The 12356-nt window shown below is 38.1% G+C and overlaps 1 protein-coding gene across 1 annotated transcript in view; it reads right to left on the reverse strand.

Moving 5' to 3' along the window:
- NCKAP5 (NCK associated protein 5) overlaps nt 1–12356 on the reverse strand; it is a 342982-nt gene that overhangs the window by 28759 nt on the left and 301867 nt on the right. The window contains exon 16 of the mRNA XM_056496731.1: nt 1623–1937. Coding sequence (XP_056352706.1) covers nt 1623–1937 — 315 coding nt within the window. The remainder of the gene's footprint in view (nt 1–1622; nt 1938–12356) is intronic.

The following is a 12356-nucleotide window of genomic DNA, read 5'->3' on the forward strand; positions in this document are numbered from 1 at the left end:
AAAGAATGAGCTGACCCCATCATCTGATGTATACTACTTTTTTGTAACATCTCTTCATGACAATTTAATTAAGATACAAACCTTACAAGGTTGGTGCAGTGAATATTAGCATTAAGATCAGAACAATCTTACTGCTACTGACTTCTTATGAAGCAATTCAATGCTTGCAGTTTCTGTTCAATTTGTTATAATGACAGTGTTTAATCATGGGCTCTGCTCTATAACACACTGCTGAATTGAGGTCACACATGTGGCCATTCAAGCATGTAGCACATAATCTATAACTAAGATTTCTCTTCTGAGTACTTCTTAGCTGTACCATTAATTAACAGTACACTTATTTTAAAAATACTAAGTATTAAAACATCTTTTATTTGAAACAAGCAGAGGAGTCTCCAGCAAAGCAGAACAATGTGTGTATGCAGTCTGTTATACCACTACAATTCTGCACTGGGAATATTGCTAAATCAACTGAGTTTTAAGATGTTTAATTAGAAACCTTCTGTTATACATCCTATGGACATGTAAGAGAGGCTTCTTTCCTCCTAGGTTCAATATATGTCAGCTCATTAGCAGAACATATATTTGATGTCCTTAAACTAAGCTCAAACTTGATATTTAAACTTACATGCTAATTACACAGAATATCTCTTATAGAGTGATACAGATTTATGAAAGTTAAATACAAATTTTTCGGGAGCAATAACTGGACTGACAAAGTGCTAACCACCACAACCCCAATAAATGAGTGACATTGTATTTGGTCAAACTATAACAATCCCCTTCTCCATTAAACTAATCACTTTACAGCTTTCTGCTGTATCTGTTGTGCTGACTACAAAAATTCCTCTGTTGTTAATGCTACATGATTTTAATGCTATTAACATATATATTAATAACTCCAAAGCCTTTCAAAAACTTATATAAATAGTCGATATTTGTTTAAAAAATATGCAGACTTCAATGGAACTATTTACTAATGCAAAGTTATTTTCTGGAGCTTTGATGGATTGCCAGTTCTATTATACCTTTGTCAGCTCTTGTTTTATAGCTTAAACACACATGTAGCTCATCAGTGAAAGTCGGGTATTTTATGTTCATATACAGAAATGTGTTTGTATGATGTAGTAAAGTAATAGTGCCTTGTTTGAGGTCAAGGCCATATATTCAGTGGGACAGAATTTCTGCATTGAGGCCAAATGAGTGTTTAATTCAAATCCAGTATCAAAAGCAAGTCTTTATGAATTCATTTTTTATGAAAGCATGGTTGTGCTTTGTACTTTGTATAGTCTGATCCTGAATATTGCTGAACATCCGCATTCTTTTTCTAGTCAACTTCCAAGGCTGGCATATGGTTTTTTTTTCCTTCAAGTACTGTTTCTTGAGAAAAGGCTTTAAGTACTAAACTCATTTTTTCTCTCTCTCAGATAAACATGTTCTATAACAAAATTTCCATATGGCTCAGGTCACAAACTTGTTAACCTTATGCATTCATAAAAAGACTATCTTCTGCTCGGCATTTAACATTCCTGTTATCAATTGCCATTATTACAGGATTTCTGCTAATCAAAACAGAGGCCAAGGCAGAAATAATGTGATTTTCAGTGTAATTGACATTTTACCTGAGGAAGCTGGTTTGGGAAGGCGACTTTGAAAAGGTCGTGTACCTTTGGCAGCCATGGCAGGATCAGATGTTGAGTGACTAATTACGCTTTCCACAGACTCCTGGCTCTCAGCTGTTGAAGGCACTTCTCTCTCAAGAGTTTTGGCTTTTACTGAAGGAGCTGAAGGAGGAACTTGCTCAGATGCTGCAAAGATTCCCGTTTCCAGGGCTGGCTCTTGCTTGGAGGTGTGCCGCCCCGCCGAGCGGTTCCCCGAGTCGGGGAGGGGGAAGGTTCCGATGCCGCTGTCCAGGGTCCTCATCTGGCAGCCGGACTCTAGGGCACAGAGAGTGGTGATGGCATGGGGCTAAAGGCATCTAAAGTCAGGGAAAGAATCTAGGGGGGAAAAGGGCCTCTGAAAGGGAAGGTTTCAAGGCAAGGGAAACATTTTGCACTCTGTGAGTGCGCTGCTACCTGTCGCTGGTGCAGTGAAATTGAGCAAGTGCCAAAACACTGACACTGGCCTGCTTTGGAGTAACACTGTGATAATGGGTAAGATTAGATGAGTAAGAGATGGAATTTTAAAATAATTGATTTGATGGCCCGCAGAATGCCTGGAAAGTACCAGTGTGAAGGATGGAGCAGTGTAATATATTTCTTCCAACATAAACCCGTACTCCACAAAAGTTTGGCCTCTCCATATCTCTCTTTTGCTAATTGTTTCTCATACAAGAAGGTGCTAACCAAAATGTATAATGTATTTCTTACACAAAATTAGGATTTACAGAATTTCTTAGAGATACCCATCTCTCAGAGCATCCTGAAAATCTTGGACAGCAACAGCCACGCCTTTGTTTACCTTGTCACGTTCTGGTTCTGCACATCCCAGTTTGGGTAAGTGTCCACTAGCCAGGCAGGGATACCTTTAACACTTCATTTTTTGGAAGCAGTATGGTCCTGCACAGCCCTGCAGCTGATTCATCCTATTGGAAAGATGCTGTAGGAACCATGGAGCAGGGAAAGGCTCTTGGGTACACAGAAAGGGTGGCTGTGTGCACGCTGCTATTTGAGCAACCAGCATGCACAGGCAACCCCTGCTCTCCATGCTCTACCAGCTTCCAGAGATTTCCCTTTTATTTCTATAAGGGGCAAAGTGTGTTGAAGAGACTGTGATGGCAGGGTCCTTCTGAGAGCTATAAACACCAAGGAGGGAACTTCAGCACTAATGGCTGGGAAATGAGCATAATTTAGGTTAAATGTCTGGAAACATCCCTCGACAGCAAGATCTTAAGTCTGTGGCAGACAATCCCAAAGGAAGCAGAGGAATTTCCTTTGCTTTGAACAATTTAAGGCTACACTAGACTAAAGATATACTGCAGTGAACAACTGTACTCTAGTAGGAAATGCAGAATATGGCCCAATATATCTTCTCCATCTCTATTTTATGTGGGTTTGAGTATTCTTTTTTTTTTTTTAATGATATGTCCATTTTTTATTTAAGTCTGTTGCAGTTAGCAATGCTCTGTCAAGTAATTTTCATTATTTTTTCCTCTGAAGTGTTTCTAATACTCTCAAAAATTTGGAAATATTTCTCCCCTGTGGATTTTGCCTATTTGTTTTTGAACTAAGAGCATTACCATGGTCATTCTTGTTAAATATCTTCATCTCAATGAGCCTTTCTTGATAACAAGTAAGAAACTACTTACAAATAAATATATGTATTTATAAATATATTTATATAAATATATGTATTTTAATTTAATGGTTCTTGCAAAAGGAGAAGCAGCCTATTTTTATGTGGTTTATGTGGTCCTCTTTGCCTTATCCTCATCACTCAGGACTCAAAGTCCTGCAGAGCAGCTGAACCTTACAGGCCTGGCTGAGCTGCACCAAATGCTCTGTGCATTGTCTTTTAGAAGGGCAATAAGTGACTCTGATTTCCCCCACACAATTACTGCATGCCAATAATGTCTCTCCCTGGTAAAAGGTGGTAAGGTGTGGAAGCCATGCCCAGATACATTTTCTGTCACATTTTTGAGCTCATGTGACACAATGGTTTTTGAAGTTGCTGAAGGTTTTCCAGGAAACATGAAGAAAAGAAAGAGAATTATATTTGGTTCCTCTGCATCAAAAGGACCCATCCCATCTACTGAACCCTCTTATCTCAGCTATACTTCCTCTAACATTTTTTTTTGTTGTTGACTTTGAATAGCAAAATACCTAGATAGAAGTGGGAGTGTGGAAAAGCAATTTAAAATGCCAGGCATTGCCTTTGCCATTTTCTGGAGATAATCAAGCTGAAACAGCATGCTAGCTTGTGGACAGGCAATTCTTCAACTAAAGACTGCTGGTGAGAGAGTTAGCAAATAAAGGGAAATATAGAATATAAAAGGAATCTGTTATCTGCCTCTGAAACCAAAGACATCTGTGCATCACTGGCTGTGTTGGAGAGGCAGAGCTCCTCAGCAGAGACAGGGTTGAACTGAAAACACCACATTCAAGAACACAGAACTCCGAGGAGTCTCCCCTCTCCTGTCTGTATGGGCAATGTGAGATCTGGAACCCATTTCCACAGGGACCCTGAAGGACCTTCTAATGCTGTTTCCTTTCTGACCATTCTCCAAGAAATGAAAAAGTCATTCCCTCCTAATTATTACAGGAAAATTAAGTAGGATCAAAATGTGTATCAAAAAGGAAAGCTAAAGTCTTGGCTAAGGGAGAACTGGAAGATGGAAACTTTTATCTTCTGAAGGCATTTCTTAAAATGACATATGGATTTCTCTTGCCCACTGTTACATCTTGTGTACATCCAGTAATGGACCATGAAAACAATGGCAGAGAATCAAAAGAAATGAATTCTGAGGGCCAGACTTCCAAGAATATAAAGTTTCCTGCTGTTTCCAAAATAATTGGGAGAGTGATGGAGGAGCACACCAGTGGTATCACATTTAATTAAAAGGAAAAATAGTTTTAATCAATTATAGTCTTCCTTCATAGAGACTTTATTCATGATAAAGGAAGTATACCAGGTGGAAAACAGATTTTTATGACAGCTCACACAGCTCAATTTTTAGTTCTGAAAAACCACAAAAGGGTCTGTTTTTCAAAGTGCTCAATGCTTGGCACCTCCTATTGTGACACTTAAAGACAGATTTTTGGAAAATTCTGTGACTCAGCTAAGTTGAACAATCCTCAAAAACCTAATCCTAAATCCAGAGGAAACCACAAAATTCCTTGTGGATTTTAATTTTTCATTACTGAAAGTAACTAATTCACCCCTAAAGCTATATAATACAAATAAAAAAGTATCTTTCAAAACAATTTGTATTACTGAAAGAAGAAATACACATTATCTTGCGTTGCTTTTAAATTTTTATGAAGCAACTGCAAAATAAAAAATTACTTTATACATCCAAGTGACAGCTCTCAAACAGCTTCATGGCCCATCTGATTTCATCGGCTGCACTGACACTTCAAATTACTGTTATCAGTGAGAGCTGCACAAGACTACATAATGAAAATATGTAAAAGTTAAATCTCTGGTGCTGTGACAGTACCACTCAGTAGATGAAAAATGACTCTGTGAAACATTAAAGTCTGGAAGAGTTATATATGAGCTTAATTACTTTTGCTTGAGAATTCTTCCTGGCATACCAGCCAAATTCCTTGCCTGTTCCTGTTTTATTTTCCTCCTCTTTCTTTGCCAGGGAAGAAAGAACTCATAGAATAGTATTGTCTCTATAGTGGACACAGATAGACTCATATCAGCCATTTCTCTAAATAATCAGACTAGAATCAAAAGCCTGAAATACTGAAATAACCCCTTCCCCCCCCTCATCATGGGGATTTGAGTCTGGACCTAAAACAAAGTCAGTGGAAGTCCTACTGTGGAGGAACAATCCCGAACTGAAAACAGAAACAAGGAAGAATTTATAGATATTTCCTGGAGGTCAAGAAACTCCTGACAGCATGAGAATCTTTTGATGAGAGGGTGTTGTAAGAGCTCAGTGGAGAATTTGAGGAACACCTTTAATGTTGAGTAACCACTGGACAAAAGGAGCTAACACTGCATAGACAGTTTTCTGAAAGTTTTTCTCAACTGCTTCTCAACAATTCTCAAGTTTAATATTTTCACAAGACAATCCTGCAGTTCATGTCCTACATCAGCTGGACACCAAGACAATGGTAATTTGTACAGCTGGACAATGCTTTGCAATATTGCATCACTGTTGGTGCTTTACCAACATTTCTGGTATCTGTAGATCACCAAGGTCTCTTCAACATAGAGTCAGCACCCAAATTAGGGAGGGAATAAAAAGGATCTGTGAAAACTCTGCACCACTCTGAGGGTCTGGACAAGAGGAGAGTAGGAAAGGGACATACATTCAGGCTGGCAGGTATCAGGAATTCTAAAAATCAGATAATCACTGGGGAAAACAAGTCTAGCAGCTCATTCTGTTTTTTTTTTTTTTTTTTTTTTTTTTTTTTCTTTTTTTACATTTTCCTCCGAAATGCAAAAATTAAAGAGTTAGAAGTAAACATACCCCACTGATAAGAACTGACAGCTTAGAATTCATTGAAGTATTTTAGGGCATTCTCCTGAGCATAGATAATTTAAAAATGCATCTTAAATACCAGCAACAAATCATTAAATCTAATTGTTCTTCAACATTTTCGTTTTAAATTTCTTCTGAAGCACTTGCCACCTCTATCTCAGAAAGCACCCTTGGTACAATTCATTGGAGACTGGAAGAGGATACCCAGGGAAGCTGAGAGCTGATCCTGCTTTTGTTTCTTTCAGAAGCCCTGCTCTGGGTCATGGGGAGGTGGGAGGAGCTCTCCCTCTGAGCTGGTGCCATGGTGCTTTAGCTGGTGCACAGCATCCTTCTCTGCTCCTCTTTGCACACAGTGCACGTGAAAGGAAAATCAGTTTGGGGGGAAGAAATAAAAGTAAGAACAGAACAGCTACTGTGAAAGGAAGTGCTTCCAGCACAACATAAGAAATGTGGGTCCAGCCCTGGTTAAATTCTACACTGATGGCTGCAAAATAGTGTATTACTCAAAATAAGCAGTGAAGCAAAATCCACCCCATTTTTAGATTAAGGGCATGTTATTCCTTCTAATGTTGAGCCTGTGGTTGAGTCCTAGCACATAATGAAGAGGTTTCATGAATTTCATAAAAGAAAAGTCATAAGATGGTGACATCTTTTAAACACAGCTTCTGATTACAATTTTCTTTAATAATGTGAAAACATGCTTTTGCTAAGGGGGATATAATGCCACATATTATTGCAAACAAACCTTTAACTGAATAACTGGGGAGTGTTTCATAATGTTTCCTCAGGTAAAGATTCACATTCCAATAAAGTCCTTTTATGTTGTATCCTAAATGAGTTTCACAGATGCTTAGTCTATTCACAAATCACATACCAGTCCTTCTTTACATAGGGACTCTTACACTGCTGAGGAGTCTATAAAATAACTCATGGTTATTTTGACCACCTGTTTAAAACAATATGTGAGTTTTTCCATGATTCTTGAGTAATCCATAAAAATCTTTACAGAAACCACAAGATACAAAGTTTTACCCAGAGAGCTAAAACAAGGCATCACTCAGCAGTTCTATTAAACACTAAACACTATCACTCAAAATAGGCAATCCACCCACTTCAAATTAGGCAAAATGAGAGGAGACATCTCTGGCATTGATGGCCAATCTAGTTTAACATTAAAAACAGCAAAGAGGACAAATGTATTTTATATCAGAAAGTTCACAGGTAGTTCTGCTTACCTAGGCAAAATACTAGTAGCACAGGGACATATTTTCTTTAAAAGAAGCATCCCACCTCATGAAAAATGTGGAATCCTCCCCTGTGCTCACCACTACAGCTGGTTTGAGATATTCCTCACATAAATTTTCAAGTTTTGGCCTACAAAACCGTACATGATTGACAGAAATTTCAGCTGAAATATTTAAGTAACCACCAGAATTCTCCACAGAAAGCAGGCATTTTCAGGGAAAAAAATATCAGTCAAAAATAGCTCTGTATCAAGAACAGTTTTGCTGGGAAATTTCCAGCAAGCTGTTTTCAGAAGTACAGACTCAAGCCTTGACAGGTTTTGAGAGGTAAATAACACTGAACAGGCCTTCTTCAAGGAGTATGAAGGACATTAAAAATGGAAGGACATAGATCTCATCAGTATCAGAACCCACAAATTCTAAGAAATTACCTTTATTTCCATTAGAAAGTTCAAGAGTTTCCACTAAGCTGTCACAGGGAACGAGATAACATGTAGTGGCTTTCTTCTAGAACACAAAGGGAGTATAGATCTTCCTGGCATTTTGAAACATGCCAAATTAAAAATTAATAGATTTTTCTTTTTTTTTTTTCTTTCCAGAAGAATATTTCAAATGTTAATAGGTCCCTGCAAAATTCTTTCAAAAGTTAATAAACATCTTTAAGCTACATGTGGCATTGGCAGGAAGAAGTTAAACTACAGATGGCAAAACAGATCTCTTTATTTGCACATCCTTCTCTTCATCTGCAATGCTAAAGCAACCACAAAAAAAAAAAAAGAAAATGTATTTCTGCCAAATCAATGTCAATTTTAAGCAGATTATTCCTTCTGGGTTTACACTATAATTTGATCCAGTTGGTCAAAGATGAGTGCATTATTGCTTTCTATCTAGATCTGAAGTACAACCAGTGTGCAAAATTAAAAAACCCAAAGGCTATCCAAGGTAAAATTAGAGAAGACTCAAATTTTCACAGCCCTACACTCCCATGGATACTGCACTGATGGCATGGGATTATTTCCAACATATACTAAGGAAGGATAAATGGGAAGAGGACTGTGCTGGGTATTTTCAAATGGTGGAATTTCATTCATGGCTACTTGAATCTGGGATTACAATTTATGCCTATTTATAATAACAATAAACTAAATAAATAGACTTTACCAACTTATCCAGTGTTCTTTCTATTTTCTTCCTAGTCACGCTTTATTTTGCAAAACCCACAAGCTTCAATATGTCATTTATCCAATAAATTGTCACTTGTCTTCACAGTTTTCCATGACCACAATCCCATCTGAAGTGTATTTTCTGAGTTGAAACAGATAATAGCTGCCTCATTTTAATTCCAGTCCCATCTTAAAATACATTTCTACTAGTAAGTCAAGATTAGTTTAATTATTAGAGAATACTAATGATCTTGTACTCCAATTTAGCAGTTATCTCTGGACTTTTTTTTTTCAACAAATGCTTGCTATCCTCCTCCAGGCATTTAGGTCTAGTCCCTGCATGCTTGTAATGGTGGCAAGCTATGTGGAACAGGGTTGTTAAAGAGGACAAAATGAGCTGGAGAAAGAACTTGGATAATTTTTTAAATTTTCTACTCCACATCTCTAAGTGTCTATTAAATACAAAGGTGTACATGCTGTTTTCCAGCTGGGGAAGTCCCACAACCAATGGCACCTGGAATTATCTCTCTTATATTATGCTGTTATCTTTCTAAAAATCTACTCCCTGTTTTTAAAAGACAGGATATTAGGAACAGATACTATTTTAGTCCTACTAGAAAAATATATTAAGACTTATAATTCATTTGAAGAGCAGCTTGAAGCTCTGTAAAAGGTAATTAAATGAAGACTGGGTGCAGCCTGGCTGTCAATGAGGCCAGCCTAGAAATTCTTTGGGGAGTTATTCCTCTCTTTTAGTTGCATATCCCCCTTTGGCTTTACATTGCCAATCAGCCTTACAACTTTACAACTATCTTTGAGAAAGTTAGAGATGAGTAACAGCTGAGAAGGAGAAGTCCTCACACTTCAAGCAAGGTGTGAATCCAAGGTAAGCAACAGGTCTGCTGCAAGGCAGGAATGCATCTTTTTCACTGAGCAAAGCCTTCTGCTTCCCTTAGTGTGAAGGTTGGGAGCCAGCAATTGCACAGTCTCAGGAACATCCTGGGGATGGCTCATTTGGGGCATGGATGGATGCTCCCCTTCTAACAGGAAAGACACTTCCCAGCTCTCAGAAACCCTGCCTGTAAACAGCAAAGCCCGGGGCAGGATGGTTTGTAATCTACCCAGGTGCCAAGGCTGCCTCAGCCAAGCCTTCTTCATGTAACCACAGGCCTTTGTCTCTCTATTCCCCAGTTCTTCACATTAAAACACAGAGCTAATCCCACCCCTCCATCACTGGAGGGCTGCCATGAGGATAAAGAACAGAGATGTTTGGCAGCCAGTGCAAAACCAACCTGCAATCCCTGCCATGAATAATGCTTGTGTGGACACACCTCCACTCAGCTGCTCTGGGTGCTGCTCAGGAATTAACAGCAAGCTGCAAAATACTTACAAGAAACATTAAGACTGGGGGTTTGCTGGTATTATTAGAGGCAGCTGGTTTATTTTAAGAATAACTGCATTAAAGCACAGTTAGAGAAGTGAAGAGGTCACACTCAGCATCTCAGAGACATGGGCTGCACATGGTGCCCAGGGGAGCACTTGGCTGCTCCATGCAGGGTTTCTGTTCACTGATGGCTGCACTGGAGGCATTTCAGGATAACAGGGTGGAAACATTCATTTACTTGCTGTTAAGCAACTCTCTTATAAATTGGAGTTTGCTTTCACTCACATTGAGATACTTACTTTGATTTTCTATTCCCAACAGATAGGACTAGGGATAGTGCTTTAAGCAAAAATGCTGTCTCTGGTAAACATGGACCAGTTTCTAAGTGCATAGGAAGCTCTGGGTTTTGCAAATGCACTGGAGAACATACTCTATTTATTCTGTAACATCACTGCTTTTTGTTTGTTAGTATAAAAAAATACTGAAATTAAAGCCACATGAATATTAAATGAAACCTTAAATAATTTATTTTTAGTTTTGCTCTGCAGATGGCTTTACTTAAGAGTACTGCTAACAATCACTTAAAATATACATGCACACCTGAAAAAAACTGATTTCACTTCTTAATTAATGAAAACTTATTAACAGAGTAAGTGCACAAAGCTTTAAGTAACTTTTAGTTGCACTATAATCCTTCCATTCTGCTACCCAAGTTCAGCTACTCCAAACTGAATCAATGTGGAACTAACTGCAGCCAAGCAGGAGCTGGTAAGAAACCACCATGATTTGAAGCCAGAAGAATGAACTGAGATTTTTTTTTTTTTTTCAGTTATTCTGTTTTCTACAAAGAATGCATGCCATGTTACATGGTGCTAAAAACACCATTAGGATGACAGCTTTGAAACAATATACTGCACCTCTGCCTGTTAAAGAAAGGAAGTAAAGAAAATATTCACTGTAAATATATTGGTGGATTTCCTTTTCTTTCCCTAACAATGAACTGTCCAAACACTGATAAATTGAGTTACTCTTGTATTAAAAACAATGTATTAATTGTATAGGTATTATTTCTCTCTTAGAGTGATTTTTTTTTGAAGAGTCTGTTTTTCTATGATCTCCAATGATGACTAATTGCATAATCATATGTCAACAATTGAGGTGTCAGACTGAAGACATGAATCAAAGCTCAAACTCAATTAAAAACAGCAATAAAATGAGGAATAGGCATCCTATCCTCAGAGTGAGAATGTGGAAAGGCATATGCCAATACAGCTCAAACTTAACTGATAATTCAGGTAAAAATGTATTTTTCATAAAAGTTATATGAGATTTCATTCTAGAAAAGGAGCATAAAGGCCCTGTGAGCACAGATGAAACATGTTTGAAATAACACATCCTCACTAGAAATGCTTTTCAGTTTGCTCAGCTGTACTTCAGGTACATGAATTAATGGGAACTGCATGACTGCAGCTTCATACATCCACAGATGGTCCTTGCCAGGAGCAAAAAACCATGTAAAGTAAAATGTTTCAAACAGAAGGACTCACACTGCTATAGAGAATACTGGTGTGTGCTATCCTGTAAAAGGTAGGATAATCAGGCACAGTCCTGATTTGAGTGATAAAAATGAATATAGATTGGGCTAGATTGTAAAGTACTGTAAATCAACACAGCAGCATTAACTTCAGAGTGTCACAACCTGGCCATCCTGTTTAATTGACATTTTAAGCCTGAATGAGGCCAGCAGATTCTCAGTACCTTCAATAATAATTGGACTGTATCCTATCTATAATGCATAAAGAGACACACTTCTCATTCTAGTGATAAAATTTGGTATTTCTGGAGAGTAGATGTAATGACAAAGAAGGAAATTAACAGCAAATCACTGTGGCTAATAAGGAAGTGTTGATCCAAAATATTAATTCTCTCCACAGAGGGAAGACAAGCTAGACAGTAGCTGCAGCAGAGCTGTAGAAGAACTGGCAATTAGACAAATGCTATGTGCACTATCTTTAAAGTACAAAGAAATTATTTGTCTTTGCCAGACTGTGAAGAAGGCAAGCTATCATAAATTAGAAGACATTAATGGATGTTAGTTTCTTACTATTCACATTGGCAAGGTTCTCCATCACCTTCATGAAAATACAAGTATTAACTAGAAAAATGCACAGAAAGTTTCACTCTGTTATCATAAGCTCCTCCAGACCATCACTTCTAAATCAATCCCTGCAGCAATGCCCAAATACCAGACAAGCCCAGAACACAGCCCAGCTGACACTATTCATCCTGTTTCCAGTGCTCAACCACACAGAATGCCATTCCTCTCTCAGCTGTCTGTTCTGCAGTGCAGCTTGTTCACCTCCCCACCCATACAAAAACCACACAAGAAAAGCAGTCACTGATTTTAA

Source organism: Oenanthe melanoleuca, chromosome 7 (genome assembly GCF_029582105.1).
Source record: "Oenanthe melanoleuca isolate GR-GAL-2019-014 chromosome 7, OMel1.0, whole genome shotgun sequence".
Lineage (NCBI taxonomy): Eukaryota > Metazoa > Chordata > Aves > Passeriformes > Muscicapidae > Oenanthe > Oenanthe melanoleuca.